The sequence below is a fragment of the Dipteris shenzhenensis genome, chromosome 25 (genome assembly GCF_047967505.1).
Source record: "Dipteris shenzhenensis isolate YYH24624 ecotype China chromosome 25, Dip_SZ_1.0, whole genome shotgun sequence".
NCBI lineage: Eukaryota > Viridiplantae > Streptophyta > Polypodiopsida > Gleicheniales > Dipteridaceae > Dipteris > Dipteris shenzhenensis.
This window is the reverse complement of record NC_141620.1, coordinates 38,457,880-38,473,510: the sequence shown is the minus strand read 5'-3', so window position 1 is coordinate 38,473,510 and position 15,631 is coordinate 38,457,880. Positions and strand designations below refer to the sequence as shown.

The window sequence follows — 15,631 nt, the reverse complement described above, 5'->3', positions numbered from 1 at the left end:
CTCTGTCCAACTCCCTACCTCTCTCTTACAAAACTCTTCTCTTTCCACCCTCTGTCCAAGTTCTACCTCTCTCTTACAAACACCTTCTCTTTCCACCCTCTGTCCAACTCCCTACCTCTCTCTTACAAAAAACCTTCTCTTTCCACCCTCTGTCCAACTCCCTACCTCTCTCTTACAAAAACCTTCTCTTTCCACCCTCTGTCTAACTTCCTACCTCTCTCTTACAAAAACCTTCTCTTTCCACCCTCTGTCCAACTCCCTACCTCTCTCTTACAAAACTCTCCTCTTTCCACCCTCTGTCCATAGTTACCAGCCGAAACGGAAACGGAAGAAACGGAAACGGAAGAAACGGAAGAAACGGAGTTTCCGGGCTCCGCCGAAACGGAAACGGAAGAAACGGCAATATGATACAATTTATGTATAAAAATTTATTTTTTATACATAATATAATTATCAATAGAGTGCAAATCATACATAATACAAATTACAATTATCTATACTTGAAGGCTGAAGCTTCAGGCTTCAGCCTTCAAGCATCAATGCATCATTCATGGTTCATGCCTCTATGATTCTAAATTCTTGAATGATGCTTCAATAATCTGAAATCAACATGTATCATGAGTCATGACTAACAAGTTTGGCATTACAAGAATCTGAAATTTAGAAGTTTGAAGTACTTAAAGTTTAAACTTAGCACACAAGTTGAAACTTGAAACTTGAAACTTGAAACTTGAAACTTGAAAGTATTCAATGTCCAGACTCCATAGACGATCATGATTCATGGTCCACAAATTTCATGATCATGATTCATGACTCATGACTCATGAGTCATGCAAGACTCAAAATAAAAGCACTCATGGATGATATAAAAAAACAGCAGGACTACTGATCATCTGCATCATCCATGGCCTCCTCGTCATCGTCATCCTCTGCGTCCTCAGATAAGTTCGAGGCATCTGTGTCACTGTCTGAAGAAGAATCATCAACATCAGGATCAGGACCATCGGGTGCAACTGAAGTACTAGCACCATCTCCAGATGGTTGAGTGTATGATCGTGTGTGGTGTGCTGGTGCTGACAGCTCCTCATACAACATGGTGTATATGTCCAGCTCCTCCCGTGGGATATCTGGTATGACCTCCATCTTCTCCACGTCCACCTTGTCTACATTTACTTGGCGAGGTTCGGGGCAGCCGGCGGTGAACTCAAGGAGACGGAGGTTGCAATGACAAAACACCAACCGCTCCAATTGAGCCGTCCTCAATCTGTTCCTCTTCTTTGTGTGAAAGAGGGCCCAAGTGCTCCAGTTCCTCTCACAAGGACCGGAACTGCAGTCTTGTGAGAGAACACGTATAGCAAGGCGTTTCTGCCATAAGCCAATTAAGCCGAGATAAGTATCAGGAACTTGATAACTTTAAACATATTTGTAGTAGATAAAACTTCAAATTACTTAACGACTAAGCTCCAACTAGTGGCGTTGAAACTTGTCTCTTAGACTCTTACCAAAGTAGGAGTACAGTTGCCATATTTCTCCCACCAGGAGACAGGTTGCAACTGTGTCTCTCGGAGCCTAGCTGTAGGTCGACCAAAGGAGAGGCTATGATTGCGGAACAATAGAAGTTCATCCTCCAGTCTTCGTTGCATCTCCAAGTCACCACCCGTCCAATTTTGTAGATACTGTTGCATCCCCTCCTCCAACTCGTCATTCTCATATTGCTCTTGACTGCGCCAGAGCGGATGCAATACATGTGCCACCGCATGGATTGGGCGGTGGAACCAATTCCACCGCTTATTCCATATAGCACGGATGGACTCAACCCTAAATCATGCCACAAGAAATTAGAATGCATTATGCATGCAAAATTCATAGACTATAGATAATAGTAGTAAGTACATACATAATATATATCTGAAAATTCCAGGCTTCATGATAACAAATTGCCATTTAGTAACTGCAATAATTATACATATTACAAAAGTAAAAAGTCTTACTTATCAGGCGATAGGGAAGTGTTTCTGTTGAGGGCCTCTCCAATCTTGTCCATAAACTCGTACAAGAGCCCTAATGTGCTTCCCTCCATGTCTGTGATGCGAAGCACCGTGTAGATAGGATTAATCGATTTGATTAATGCCTCTGCCTCATTCCACCAAGACTCATCCATGATCATGCGAAAAAATTTGATAGACTTTGCTTGGCCTCTATCATCCCAATCTCCCCACTCCCGAGACACAACCGTGCGCAACAAGCCCTGGCGCACTCGCACAAGCCTCTCCACCACTATGAACATGTAAGCAAACCTTGTGGTTGGAGGTTTCAATAGCTCAAGGTCACTATAAGCCCGATAGATGCTGAGGACTTTGGGTCTCTTCATGACAAACTTCACGATACTGCGGGCTGTGGAGAAGATGGCATCAATCCAAGGTATCTTCCCTAGGTCCTCGATCAAAAGATCAAGGCAATGTGAGGCACAGGGTGTCCACACAATCTTAGGGAACTCATCTTCTAACATGGCACCCATTGACACACAATTGCTGCCATTATCTGTCACCACCTGCACCACATACTCAACACCTATCTCCATAATGGCTGCCCGTAAATGCTCCCAAATATACAGCCCTGTAATCACTGTACCTGCAGTGGAAGCATCTATGGCTCTCAAGAACATGGTTCCCTTGCAAGAAGATACTAAAATATTGTACACATTCCTCTTGCGTGCATCTGACCATCCATCGCATAAGAGTGTGCATCCATATTTTTTCCAAGTCTCTTTCAAGGGCTTCATTTGGTCTTCCACACATTCCCTCTCTCTTCTTAGCTCTCTTGTCCGCAAGGCCTCATATGTAGGCCCTTCCCATTCATACCCAATGCGGCTTACGGCTCTCATGGCCTTCCTCCATCGTGTAGTCTTCGCCACATGAAAGGGTATTGCACATTGTATGAAGAGCTTTGTGAGCTCACTAGTGGCCTCCTTCACTGCTTGCTTTTGCAAGCGTGCTTGAATGCTAGACCTTTGCAGTGATCCTCTTTTCCCCGCACTAGCATCCACACTAATTGATCCATGTGGCAAGGGTGTTCTTGTGGCACTAGGACCTGCGCTCGATGTAGTTGATGCCCCTCTACTTCTCTTTGCAGAACCCAATGTGCTGGCATCATCCAATGGCTCAGTGTCAGCAGCCTCTTCTTCATCTTGCAGCCCTTGTCCTCCACTTTTTGCAGCCAAGGCTGCCATACGCGCACGCTTCCATTCTGCTAGGCCACCTTTCACTGCAGTAGGCACGAACTCACAAGGTCCTACATCCTTGCAGGGAACACCTGCTAGATGGTCTTTCACCCGTGTGACAGACCCCGTCTTGCTTACGCCGCAATAGTTGCATCTCCACTTCTTGGAGCCACCGCCTCCTTTATAACTATCCAGGAGGGAGACATGGACCCAATAAGCATCTCTCGGCATTGAGGAGGATGGAGAGGTGAGAAGGAGGATGGAGAGGTCACAAGTGACTCGTGAGAAAGGATGGGAGGTAGATTGTAGAAGGAGGATGGAGAGATAGAGGTAAAAGAGGATGGAGAGGTAGAAGTGAAGGAGAATGGAGAGGAGGAGGATGGAGAGGTAGAAGGTAAGATTAAAGAGAGGATGGAGAGAAGAAGGATGGAGGGATGGAGTCAGGAGAGCAGGCTGCCAAGGATGGAGAAGATGGAGCAAAGGATGAAGAGGATGGAGAGAGCTCAGAGACGGATGGAGGTGAGGGCAGGTCCAAGAGCAAAGGATGGGAATCGGGATGGAGAGAGCTTGAAGGATGCTGGAAGGAGGCTGGATTCTGGAAGGAGGCGGCGAAAAACGGAGCAGGCCGCGGCGAAATCCGAAAGAAAAGAGAGAAAACCCGTTTTTAGGGTTTCTGGGAAAAACAGCAAAAACGAAACGCCGTTTCTTAACGAAACGGCGTTTCCGTTTCGCCGTTTCTGTTTCCTGTCACGAAACGTACGTTTCGTGCAACTATGCCTCTGTCCAAGTTCTACCTCTCTCTTACAAACACCTTCTCTTTCCACCCTCTGTCCAACTCCCTACCTCTCTCTTACAAAAATCTTCTCTTTCCACCCTCTGTCTAACTCCCTACCTCTCTCTTACAAACAGCTTCTCTTTCCACCCTCTGTCCAACTCCCTACCTCTCTCTTACAAACACCTTCTCTTTCCACCCTCTGTCCCAACTCCCTACCTCTCTCTTACAAAAACCTTCTCTTTCCACCCTCTGTCCAACTTCTACCTCTCTCTTACAAACACCTTCTCTTTCCACCCTCTGTCCAACTCCCTACCTCTCTCTTACAAAACTCTTCTCTTTCCACCCTCTGTCCAAGTTCTACCTCTCTCTTACAAACACCTTCTCTTTCCACCCTCTCCAACTCCCTACCTCTCTCTTACAAAAACCTTCTCTTTCCACCCTCTGTCTAACTCCCTACCTCTCTCTTACAAACACCTTCTCTTTCCACCCTCTGTCCAACTCCCTACCTCTCTCTTACAAACACCTTCTCTTTCCACCCTCTGTCCAACTCCCTACCTCTCTCTTACAAAAACCTTCTCTTTCCACCCTCTGTCCAACTTCTACCTCTCTCTTACAAACACCTTCTCTTTCCACCCTCTGTCCAACTCCCTACCTCTCTCTTACAAAAACCTTCTCTTTCCACCCTATGTCCAACTTCTACCTCTCTCTTACAAACACCTTCTCTTTCCACCCTCTGTCCAACTTCCTACCTCTCTCTTACAAAACTCTTCTCTTTCCACCCTCTGTCCAAGTTCTACCTCTCTCTTACAAACACCTTCTCTTTCCACCCTATGTCCCACCCCCTACCTCTCTCTTACAAAACCCTTCTCTTTCCACCCTATGTCCAACTCTCCACCTCCCTCTTACAAACACCTTCTCTTTCCACCCTATGACCAAACCCCTACCTCCCTCTTACAAATACCTTCTCTTTCCACCTTTGTCACACTGATCTCTTTTTCTTCCATCTTCCATCATCCTGATGCACGTCCAACCTATTTTTGGCACTTAGCTAAATGTGGCAGATATGCTAAATTTGGCAATAAGCTAAATTTGACGAATATGCTAAATTTAGTGGATATACTATTTTTGGTGGATAAGGTTAAGTTTGGCGGATTTGCTTTCTGGCTTTCTCTCCCCTCCATTGGTTTCTCCACCCTTTATATACCACATTCACAAGCGCCCTAGTTGGGTGGCCAACTATCCTCCTCCCAACTCTCCTCTCCTTGGCAACCAGCTCGCTCCCTCTCCACGCAGCTCCCTCTCCTCCCTCCTCTCCCTCTACCTGCCCCCTCCCCTCCTGCGCAACAGCTCCAGCCCCCCCCTCTCTTCCTCTCCTCACCACCCTGCTTCTCCCCCTCCTTCCTGCGCAGCACCTCCCTCCTCTCCCTCTACCTGCCCCCTCCCCTCCTGCGCAACAGCCCCCCTCTCTTTCTATCCTCACCACCCTGCTTCTCCCCCTCCTTCCTGCGCAGCACCTCCCTCCTCTCCCTCTACCTGCCCTTCCCCCCTTCTCCTGCGCACAGCCTACGTCCCCCTCTCCTGCGCAGCTCTCACCCCTTCTCCTCCCTACACCCTCTGCATATCCCCTTCTCCCCTCCTAGCTCCAGCCCCCCTCCTCCCCCCTAGTCTACATCCGTCCTTTTACTCTCCCTCTCCACCGACACCCCTTCCTCACTCTTTTCCTCTCCATCGAAGCCTAGGCCTGCACTGGTGGATCTGCTAAAGTATTCTCTCGTAGCATTCCGGGCTTAACCTCGACCTCAACACCTCCTCCTTCCTCCTTGCCTCTCCAGACCTCGACATCGACACCCCCTCCGTACTCTTTTACACCTCCTCCTTCTTCCTTGCCTCTCCAGACCTCGACATCGACACCCCCTCTGTACTCTTTTCCTCTTCGTACGACGCCATCGTTCATGCCTATCCGTGCCTCTCGCCACAAGTTCAAACCCAGATTACCCCCCGATACTTTATTCGTTGACTTCCATCGGGCTCGAGCAGGCCACACGACAGGATCGGGCCCATCTTCCATGGCATCACTTGGCAAGCGCACCACTGATGACGTGGGTGCCGGGTCTACACCACAAAGCACTTCGAAACGACCTCGAGCAGTTGCAGATTCACCTCCCTCCGACAGGATCACTATCATATCGGATGAGGAGCTATCCCCCTTTTCGAGTTCCTCTGATTCAGATCATGGAAGCTTTGACTATCTGCCCCCCACAGGTACAATCAAAACACCATCCATGGCATCCAGTGGGCACAGTGGTCACAGTAACGGTGACGGTGATTTGGCCCCACAAAGTACGGCTTGTGATCTTCCACCCCCAGCTTCATCCTCCTCGATCATTCGGGTGGTTTTCAAACCTTTCCTTGATCCCACACTCAAGCTATCTAGCATCTTGTCACCTGATGAGATAGCCCGCATGTCTCTCGTGGAGTTTGATGATGTCACACTTCCCCCGGTGGATGTCCAAATGTGTACTGCGTTCATTCAGTCTTATGACTTTGCAACAGACACATTCGGATTCTTGAATTCCCGTCACATGTTCACTCCTAGTCTCGTATCCACATATCTCCGTCTTCCCACACTTCCCTTTTTGCCACCTCACACCGGCTCACCCACATTCCTGTCCTTCTTGTCTACCTGCAAAACTCATCGCAGAGGACATGAGTGCAAGAAAGTTCTCGAGGGTAACAGCCGAGAGGCGCTTCTAGCGAGGTATTTGTTCACACACTTCTACTCTGCCCCAGGTCACTTCTTCATCACCAAGGCGATCCATTCTGCCTTAGACTCCATTCTCTCGGTCACTCCCTATGATTTTGCCTCACTCTTCTACTCTGCCTTTCGTAACACAGTTCGCAAGCGTCGGGGCACATATACCTGTACTTGTGGGCCCCACCTCACCTTCTTACTTCATCAGTGGAAGGCCAACCCTCCTTCCATTGTCACAGGTCGCCTCCCTTCATCATCTCTCTCCCCTTCTATCACCCCCTTTTCCACATTGTTTACTGTCACTTCTAGTGTTCCTTCTCCCGGGACTGCCTCTTCTCCTCTTTCGCTCAGGAGGACACCTCGGCGAGCGCCACCTCATGAAGTCTGCACCGGAGCTTCTTCAGTATATTCTGTTACCGGTGCCACAGGGTTGCCACCAGTGACATGTCTTGTATCTCCATCAGTCGTGCCCGTGCCAGGACTTGCCTCTCCATCAGTCACACTTGTCCAGGCTTCTCCAGGACTTGCACCAGGTACACCTCCTGTTGTACCCGTGACGACGACTGTTGTACCCGGGACTTCCTCGACAGGTGTATTGTTACGCAGGACTGCAGCTGTTTCGTCTTCACCCCCTACCACTTTCACCGATGCAGTCATCACCACAGTTCAGGCGACCTCTGACCATGTTTTGGACCAGGTATTGGACCTGAATCTTAGCCTGGGACCCGACTCCCACTCCCATGGGCTTTCTCAGGAGATGTCATCCCAGGGTGTACTTCACATTTCAGCCTCCCCAGGCAGAGACAGGACTAGAGACGGGAGTGGGAGCCCCTCTCGCGGAGATGCTCCATCGGCCACTTCAGCATCGGAGGAGGTATTTGAGAGAGGGATTCTGCCCAAATCTGTGGATTGCCCACCCCTTCATGAAAATGATATGTTCACAGCTTACATAGCTGCTTCATCGGGCCCACATAGCTGCTTCATCGGGCCCACCTCTTTCAAATATTTCCCTGGTGGAAAAACAGAATGAAGATTACAGCCAACTACTATCTGTCCTTCACAAAAAACACTCACCAGTATGTGGGGAAGAGGAGGATCTCACTCAAATCTTCACCATTCCCTTGCAAGACTGCCTCGCACAGAACAAGAAGATCTCCAGGGCCCCAACATGTTTTGTGCACTTGGACAAATTGGCACCTACAGGAAACCTGTCAACCGAGGAAGAGGGAGCTCTTCCTGACATGTTTGAGGAATTGGGGGACGTCATTAATTTGGCGGACAGGATGAATTACAGCGACAGGTATGCGTGGATGAAAAGGTCCCTGCATCTTGCTCAGCGTATCATGGATGACACCTTCACGCAGCTTGGGACAGCGGTCTTCAATTCCACAGGTTATGCTCATAAGCTCCTCTCTCAACAGCAACATTTAAAGTTAGAATTCGAGAGAGCTCAGGCAGCCCAGCAGCGCGCCTCTAGCGTGACACTTCGACAACAGGAGGAAAGGTGGCAAAAAGAGAAGGACTCAGCAATACATGACCGTGACATCGCTTGGAATATTCAGAAGGCTGCCCTTGAGGATCGCCTCCATAATCACAGGCAGGAATGGGAAGCAGCAATGACATCTTTACGCAGCCAACATGCTGCAGCTCTGGCAACTTTGCACAGCCAGCATGTCACGGAGGTGACCAGATTTCACCAGGAGATTATCAAGTGAAAAGAGTCTTTGTCTTCCTCTGAGATTGCCAAAGAAAAATCAGAATCCAGAGTGGCTGAATTGGAAAAGAAGCGTGCATCCATGGAGGAAGAATTCACAGCTCTTCGGATGCAGTTGGTCACCCTCCAGACTTCCCAGTCCACCTTGCAAGAGCAAAAGGATCATTACTACCGGCGATACCACCGATATAAAGACAAGTATGACAATCCGAGAAATGTGATGGACACGCTTGAGTGTGAGGAGGAAGCACCCCATCCACAGATACCTATGACTGAGCCAGAGCAAAGGGATGCGCAAAAAGCCACAGAGGCACATACGAAGGCGGAAGAGGAGAAGGCAGAGGAACAGGCTGCAGCTTTACCACCCTCTGTAATCTCATAGAAGAGTTGATACATGGCTGTTGGTGTTTTGCACTGTTAGATTTTGCCAAGCTGTTTGGCCCTCACTGTAAATATCAGTGTTTTACCTCAAGTTGTACTCAGTTTTTTCTGCAATTTTCCATGCTGTCCCTTGTAATACAGCAGTTTATTTTTCACATCTCCACTTAATACAAATCTTGGATTACTCCCACGGCCAACCACATGGTTTGTACTCTTTCCTTTTCCCACTCCATCACCATATCCATGGTTTGAAAGTTCATCTTTATTTTTCTATGACGGATTCGTCCAACCTTTCTATTCACCGGGACGGTGAATGATAGTGGTGGGGGAAACTGTTACCTTATCACACGACCACCTGTCGACAGGCGTTGACCACATGACGACATCTGTTGACCACATGTTGACCATGTGTCAACACAAGTTAGCCACGCGATCACACGGGTTCATCCAGGAGTACTGTCCGAGGCTGTCAACCACAGGTCGACACATGTTAACCACAGGTCGACACAGGTCAACCACAGGTCGACACAGGTCAACCACAGGTCATCAAGAGCTGCGCACACGGAGAGTGAGCTTAGCACATGGAGCAGTCAGGAGTATTTATATTACACAGTGGTTCAGTGATACAGTGGTGCAGTGGTGCGGTGAACCAGCTCACCTGCACATGGAGAATTTATACCATCAGGCTGGCGAGTCAGGGAGTCAGGAAGTCGCCGAAGCCATCAAGAGAGCCAGCGGCGCAACGGCTATCCTCAACAGCTAAGGAGATAAGAGGATGACCAATGGGAAGAAAGAGGGGAGATTCTCAGCGAAGAAGGGACCCTCCAAGGCGGGGGATGAGGATGAAGGAGAAGGGAGAGAGAAAAGGGGGGCATTCGGCATTCGGCAGGGGAGCGAAAGAGAGGAGAGTGAGGAGAGATAGAGGCTAGAGCTACGAGCTCGCCAAGGAGAGAATGTGGAGAGACTTGTGTGTACCCTTTGTCTATTATGGGGATAGACCTGTGTATTCTGGTGATTTGCGACTTGTGTATTCTTGTGACTTGTGACTTGTGACCTGGGGACACGTCCAGTGATATGTACATTGGCCAACTCGGTCACTTTCTCATCTCTCTTGTCTCTTCCCGATATGGGGATTGTTCACCAGTGTAGGATTTTCTTATTTTGCTTATGTTGTGGAGTTCACCGGTGATTGTCATTTAGCATAGTGCACTCGTACGTCGTTGTTCACTGCAGTATAGCATACGACACTCGCACACTACTGCACGGTGCGCTCTGCACGATCCATTGCATTAGAGCATTGCAAAACTCATGCTTCTCATGCCAGTGGCCTTTGGCCTCCGGTAACACCTCCGGAAGGATAGGAACCCCTCCCCTCAAACAGTTATCTAGACACATGAAATACTCATTATGTTATTCATAGTCTTAAAATAGACTACATCCTATCATCTGCTATGTTTGGATTTTCTTGATATCAAGTTTGATATATGCTGATGAGTGACATATTGGAAGAAATACATATTGACAGCCCTGCTGTAATGGGGTAAAGCTCTCCAATTTTTTGTTTGACACTAGTTTTTTAATCTATGCTGCCCAAGATGTAAATGTTCAAGAGCCACACGAGCATGCACATGTGTCACATCACGTGCCTTTTCTTGCATTGGCTTCAATCACTGTTAATTTAGAAAAGAAGTGCTGAAGCATAGCGGTATTACCGAGCATTTTATTGGTTTTACAAGGAGCACTCGTGGATTTAGAGACAAAAACATCTAATTTATGTGGTTCTGTGTTATGCAGTTACCGTTGATTCCACATGTGGATCCTCGTTTGCAGAAAACAGCAAAATATGCAGCAGATATAATGGATCGAAGTCCAATCAGTGAATTGATAGCATAAAGAGATTCATCAGCGATACTTCAACCGTATTTTCAATAGGTCCTTTTCAAGGAAGCCATACCATTCAATCTCCACGTCAGCATGTATATATGATGTGCAGGTTGAAAGAAGTAGATACCTTGTTAGTGACATGTAAATTGTGAACTTCAGGGCTTTGCTGAGTAATCTTAATGAAGCCCTGTTGCCTTGTGCCATATTACTGATCAAATGTACTCATTCTTTAGAGACCTACAGGTTCTCTGCACCAAATAGGGCAAAAGGGGCTCATGGTCTTGTGTTTGCATATCAACAGTTAGTCTAATTTGATGCAACTCTTTTGATTTCTGTCACCGTTGAATCCATGAGAAGAGGCTTGATATATTGAGTTGTCAGCCACAAGGGCCGTATTAAACATTTGTGAAGAACCCCTTGTTCATTAAAGGTGGACGTTGTAAAAGTTCACTTTCCTACTGGAATGTTACATTTCCTCCACACGTAAATGAGATTAGATTGAGAAAACAGCTCATCCTCTTATAGCCCATCCCATATCTGATCACCTTTTTTATCATATGCAACAATAAAGATTGTAGACAGTGTCAACTCAAAAGTGATTAGATTGGAATGTTACATTTCCTCCACACGTAAATGAGATCTGATCACCTTTTCTATCATATGCAACAATAAAGATTGTAGACAGTGTCAACTCAAAAGTGATGAGATTGTTTCTTGCCTAAGCTTGAATTGCAAAATATCCCAAGCAATGAAATCTGAGATGGTTTCAAATTTCCTTGTGCAGGGGGGTGGTTTGGGATGGGGTGTTCAAACAAAGAAGAGGGGCAGGTTGGGAATGACTATGCGACAGGGTACATATGGGAGGATTGAGAGGGGCTACATGAGTCAAATATTATATTTCAATAGAGCATGAGAGAGGGATGAGGTTGGGTTGCATTATGGAGAAGGAAGCAAGCATGAGAGAAGGGAAAGATCCATACTAAAAGAGCAGGAGGGTGGTGGATGCATGAGACTTAAGAGGTAGGCTTAGCAAAATAGAGAATTTTGATTGTTTGAAAGCCAACTAGTCTCAATGGTCTTTTTTTAATCCTTGTTTTAATTTCAGTTCTTATATATATTTTGGAGTTTTATTTTCAGTTCTTATTTATATTCAGGCATGATAGCATTATACTTCAATTCTGTAAACGTAAATGGTGGTTCTATGAAATGAAACTATTTGAGGAAATACTTAAATAATATGATTCAAGAGACCACTCATGAAGAAACAATTGTTTGTAATCACTAATGATACGAATATTTCACTGAAGGAGAAGCTGGACTGAGAAGAGTAAGTTGAGAATCCCAAGAAGCCAATGGTAAGATTGTGGATAGCATAATTCCATCCGAGGCTTATATAACAAGATCAAAGAAGCAAGGACGTTTTCAATGCTAGGCTTTCAATTTTGATAATATAGAGGGATGGGTTTTAAAGAGGGAAATTTTTGCTTAACAGAGACTAAGTTTACAAGCCACGAGCCTTGAAGCATCAAATCTTTTGGGAAAGTCAATAGGTGTCTACATTTTTTTAGATGGTGATGAATTGTTTGCGAGTGGGTAGTCATACTAAATCTATTAGCAATGTTAATGATCATGGTAAATGAAGAGCTTGCATCGGTGCAATGATAGCTTGCATAATCAAGAGAAGTGAATCAACCTTACAGGATCAAAATGAGATCTACCTGAATGAGGTCCTCACATCTTTGCAAGTAGAGGAGAGGTGCACCCTTCTACAGTTGCGGAAGAAGGGGAAGTTGACAGTCGCTTGAGATGGATGTCTCTTGATAGGCCCCTGATGCGTGTTTGGTTGCTCTACATAGGGGGCAGAGTCTATGAGATTCAAAGCATTGAGACCTTAACATACACTTTTTGAAATTGTAATGATACCTTAAGGTCAGAACGAAGGAATTTCTTTAAGTCTTACACAAAATAAGATATGGCTTTTTACTTTGAGGCCCATCAAAGTCTAGAGCACCCCTTGCTTGTCATCAATGGGTATACGTGGGAGGCAACATATAGAAATGAGACTTGAGAGATAGGTGGAGAGCGTGGATCTAGAGGAGCAACAGGGCTATACATATCATCTCTCATTAGAAAACATTTTGTCAAGAGGTGTGACCTACATGCTAGATTTATGTGGATTCACATCTGATGCTTCTCTCGAGAGTCACCATACACAGCCCTACACTTGGACTCATGGATATTCTATGTCGCGGGAAAGTCCCCCTTATTGGGGACTTTAACAGAACGAGCATACGTAAAGTATCCATTTTGGATTTTCACAATGACTATCTTATTGTCAAAGGTTGATTTAGATGAGAGATGGATGTCTGGAGTTTCCACGGACAAGCAACTCCAGTCCCAACTCAAGTCCACAAGCATGCATTCTTAAACATGGGTAGGATACACCGTCTTATAATTTATAATGGTCTGGATTGATGGGCCTCTTTGGGTGGATACTCTTGTTTCCCATTGGCGCACTAGGAGGGGGAGGGGGGGTTGCACCAACGTAATTGGCTATCTCATGGGATCCGGTGCCTTCACCTCACATATCATTGATTCTTTGTCTTGCCACCACCTCCAAGAGCGGATCATACCAATCTCTTCTTTAGTATATTTATCCCATGTCTTATGGTTCACATTGTGACGTCTGCAATGCACACTACATATCACGGCATGCGCTTTGATCGTACCTTTCACCTAAGTACTCCACACTGCTTTCCAATCTACTTAAGTACATAGATGGCATGTTGCTCCTCTAGGATTGAGCCGCCCTGATTCCCTGCTCTTTGCTTGAGCTCTCGCCCTATAAACTTTCACACACACCACTTGCTCCACTCATCCGCAACCTCTTTTTTTTTTCCATGAAAAAGACTTCTATTAAGTATGAATAAAACGCGCTAGAGCAAGCTCAAAACGGAAATTCAATATGTTGCGCATGAAAAAATGCCTCATCTTTTCCCTCTTCATCAAGTTTCCTGGCCTCCCTCAAGTTTACCATCGACTTTTCCCTCTTTGTCAGGTTTTTTAGCTTGCCTCAAGATTACCATCGACTATTCCTTCCAGTAGTGTTGCATTTGGTCTAGTCGCAGAGGCCCCCTCCTCCCTGGAACGCCCTCCTCAACAATAGAGGCAGTCAGGTCCTAGAGTTAGGGTCTTAATCATGGATCCTAATATCACGGATGATCATATCATGCTTCACCATCTGGATGGTTCCTTCTTTTGCCAGATTTTTGATATCACAGGAAAGCATGACCAGTGCAAGATATGCAAAGACCTTGGGCATGTCGCTAGAGATTACCCAAGGAAAAACAAAAGACCCAAAAGGTCTTTTGGTGCAGCTCTTCGTCGTACCACTCCTTCAGCATTGATTGCACGTTCCGCACCTTCGACTCATGCTACTAGGCCTTCAACAACACGTCTAGGACCCTTGGCACTAACCTCTCATCCAAGACCTTCACCTTTAGCACATCCTCTACCGGTTGTCCCCCATTGGATACATGTGAGGGTGGTCGCTCCTGCTCCCTAGGAGAATGCCTCTGCTGCCACAGACCTTGCTACTTTACAGGCAGGGGACATCCATGTCATAGTTTCAGGTGCTAATGTGGTCGCCCCTGTCGCCCTAGCTGCAAAGTAGAAGGGGCTACTGAGTACCTCAGGGCGCAACATAGGTGCCCCTTCTTCACCCGTGGTGGATAGAGTCAAAGATGACACTCATGCTCATGATCCTTCCCTTGGTCTTTTACCAAAGAAGTCCCCTCCCTCTTCTCCTCATCGTGCTACCTCTTTTGATAGAGGTAAGGGGGTTATCTCTTCCACACCACAGAGTGCAGAGATTCTTCATACTCTAGTGCCAGGGATGATTCATAGGACCTCTTTTGTAGCACTGGCAAAGACGGCAAAGTTTGATCTGGAGGAGGAGTTTGTACCCTCTGCTTTAGGAGAGTCAGTTATTGGGATTCCCATCGATAGAGCTTCCCCCTCTACAGATGGGGGGGTCTTTTCCCCAGTTCATTTGCCTCCACTTGACTGAGAGTTTTTCTCAAGAGAGGGTTGTCTCTTCCACTAGGCGGGTAAGGTATGTCACCCGACTTCCTCTCATCGATGAGGATTGTCAGCTGGAATGTTCAAGGCCTAGGTGGTGTGCCACATCGCCATCATATGTAGCTAATTCGTAACCAGCTTCATCCAAGCATTACTGGGGGTCCCATCGATGTACCTTTTCTTTAGGAACACAAATTGGATGCCAGAGATTGTGCCAAGTCAGGCAAGTTGCTTTCTGGACACACGTTTTGGTCGCTTGCCTTGGGCACTAGGGGAGGTACTTTTATTTATGTTTCTTCTTCTATGCTCCCCTTGGTGGTTGGACACGGGGTTATTGTTCGCTCTTGCGCCCTGTGGGTGGAAGGTTGGCTTTCTAAACCTGTATTCCTGCAACATTAGAGGAGGGGATTGTGTCCTTCTATGAAGGGAACTACTCTCATGGGCCTCCATTGCACAATCATGGATTATTGGATGCAATTTCAGCATGGTTGAGATGCCTTCAAACAAAAAAGGAGGTAGAGAAGGTGGCATTCACTCTTTGGAGAGAGCAGCTTGGGATGCCTTCTTGTTTTAGTTCTGTCGCAGAGATGTTTGGTTTTGATGATGCTTTCACACTTAGTCATAGTCACTCATGTTTTCATGGTCGAACAAGAGGGTGCAGATGCCTATCCACGCATGGATTGGTAGATTTTATGTTGATAGAGATGGGTCAGTATGCATTAACACGGAGGTGTCCACTTCAAACCACTTTCTAGTTGTTTTGATTTCAAAGCCTCGTTCAAGAGGCCACTCTACCAGTATCAAGAGTCGAGATGCCTTTTATAT

At 46.5% G+C, this 15,631-nt stretch overlaps 1 protein-coding gene across 1 annotated transcript in view; it reads left to right on the top strand.

Moving 5' to 3' along the window:
• The window catches only part of EMB25 (DEAD/DEAH box helicase), a 253,561-nt gene extending 242,196 nt beyond the window's left edge, over window positions 1–11,365 (top strand). Inside the window, exon 16 of the mRNA XM_087396283.1 lies at window positions 10,637–11,365. Within this exon, the coding sequence (XP_087252409.1) occupies window positions 10,637–10,735 (99 nt within the window). The 3' untranslated portion in view covers window positions 10,736–11,365. The remainder of the gene's footprint in view (window positions 1–10,636) is intronic.
• Window positions 11,366–15,631: the final 4,266 nt, after the last annotated feature.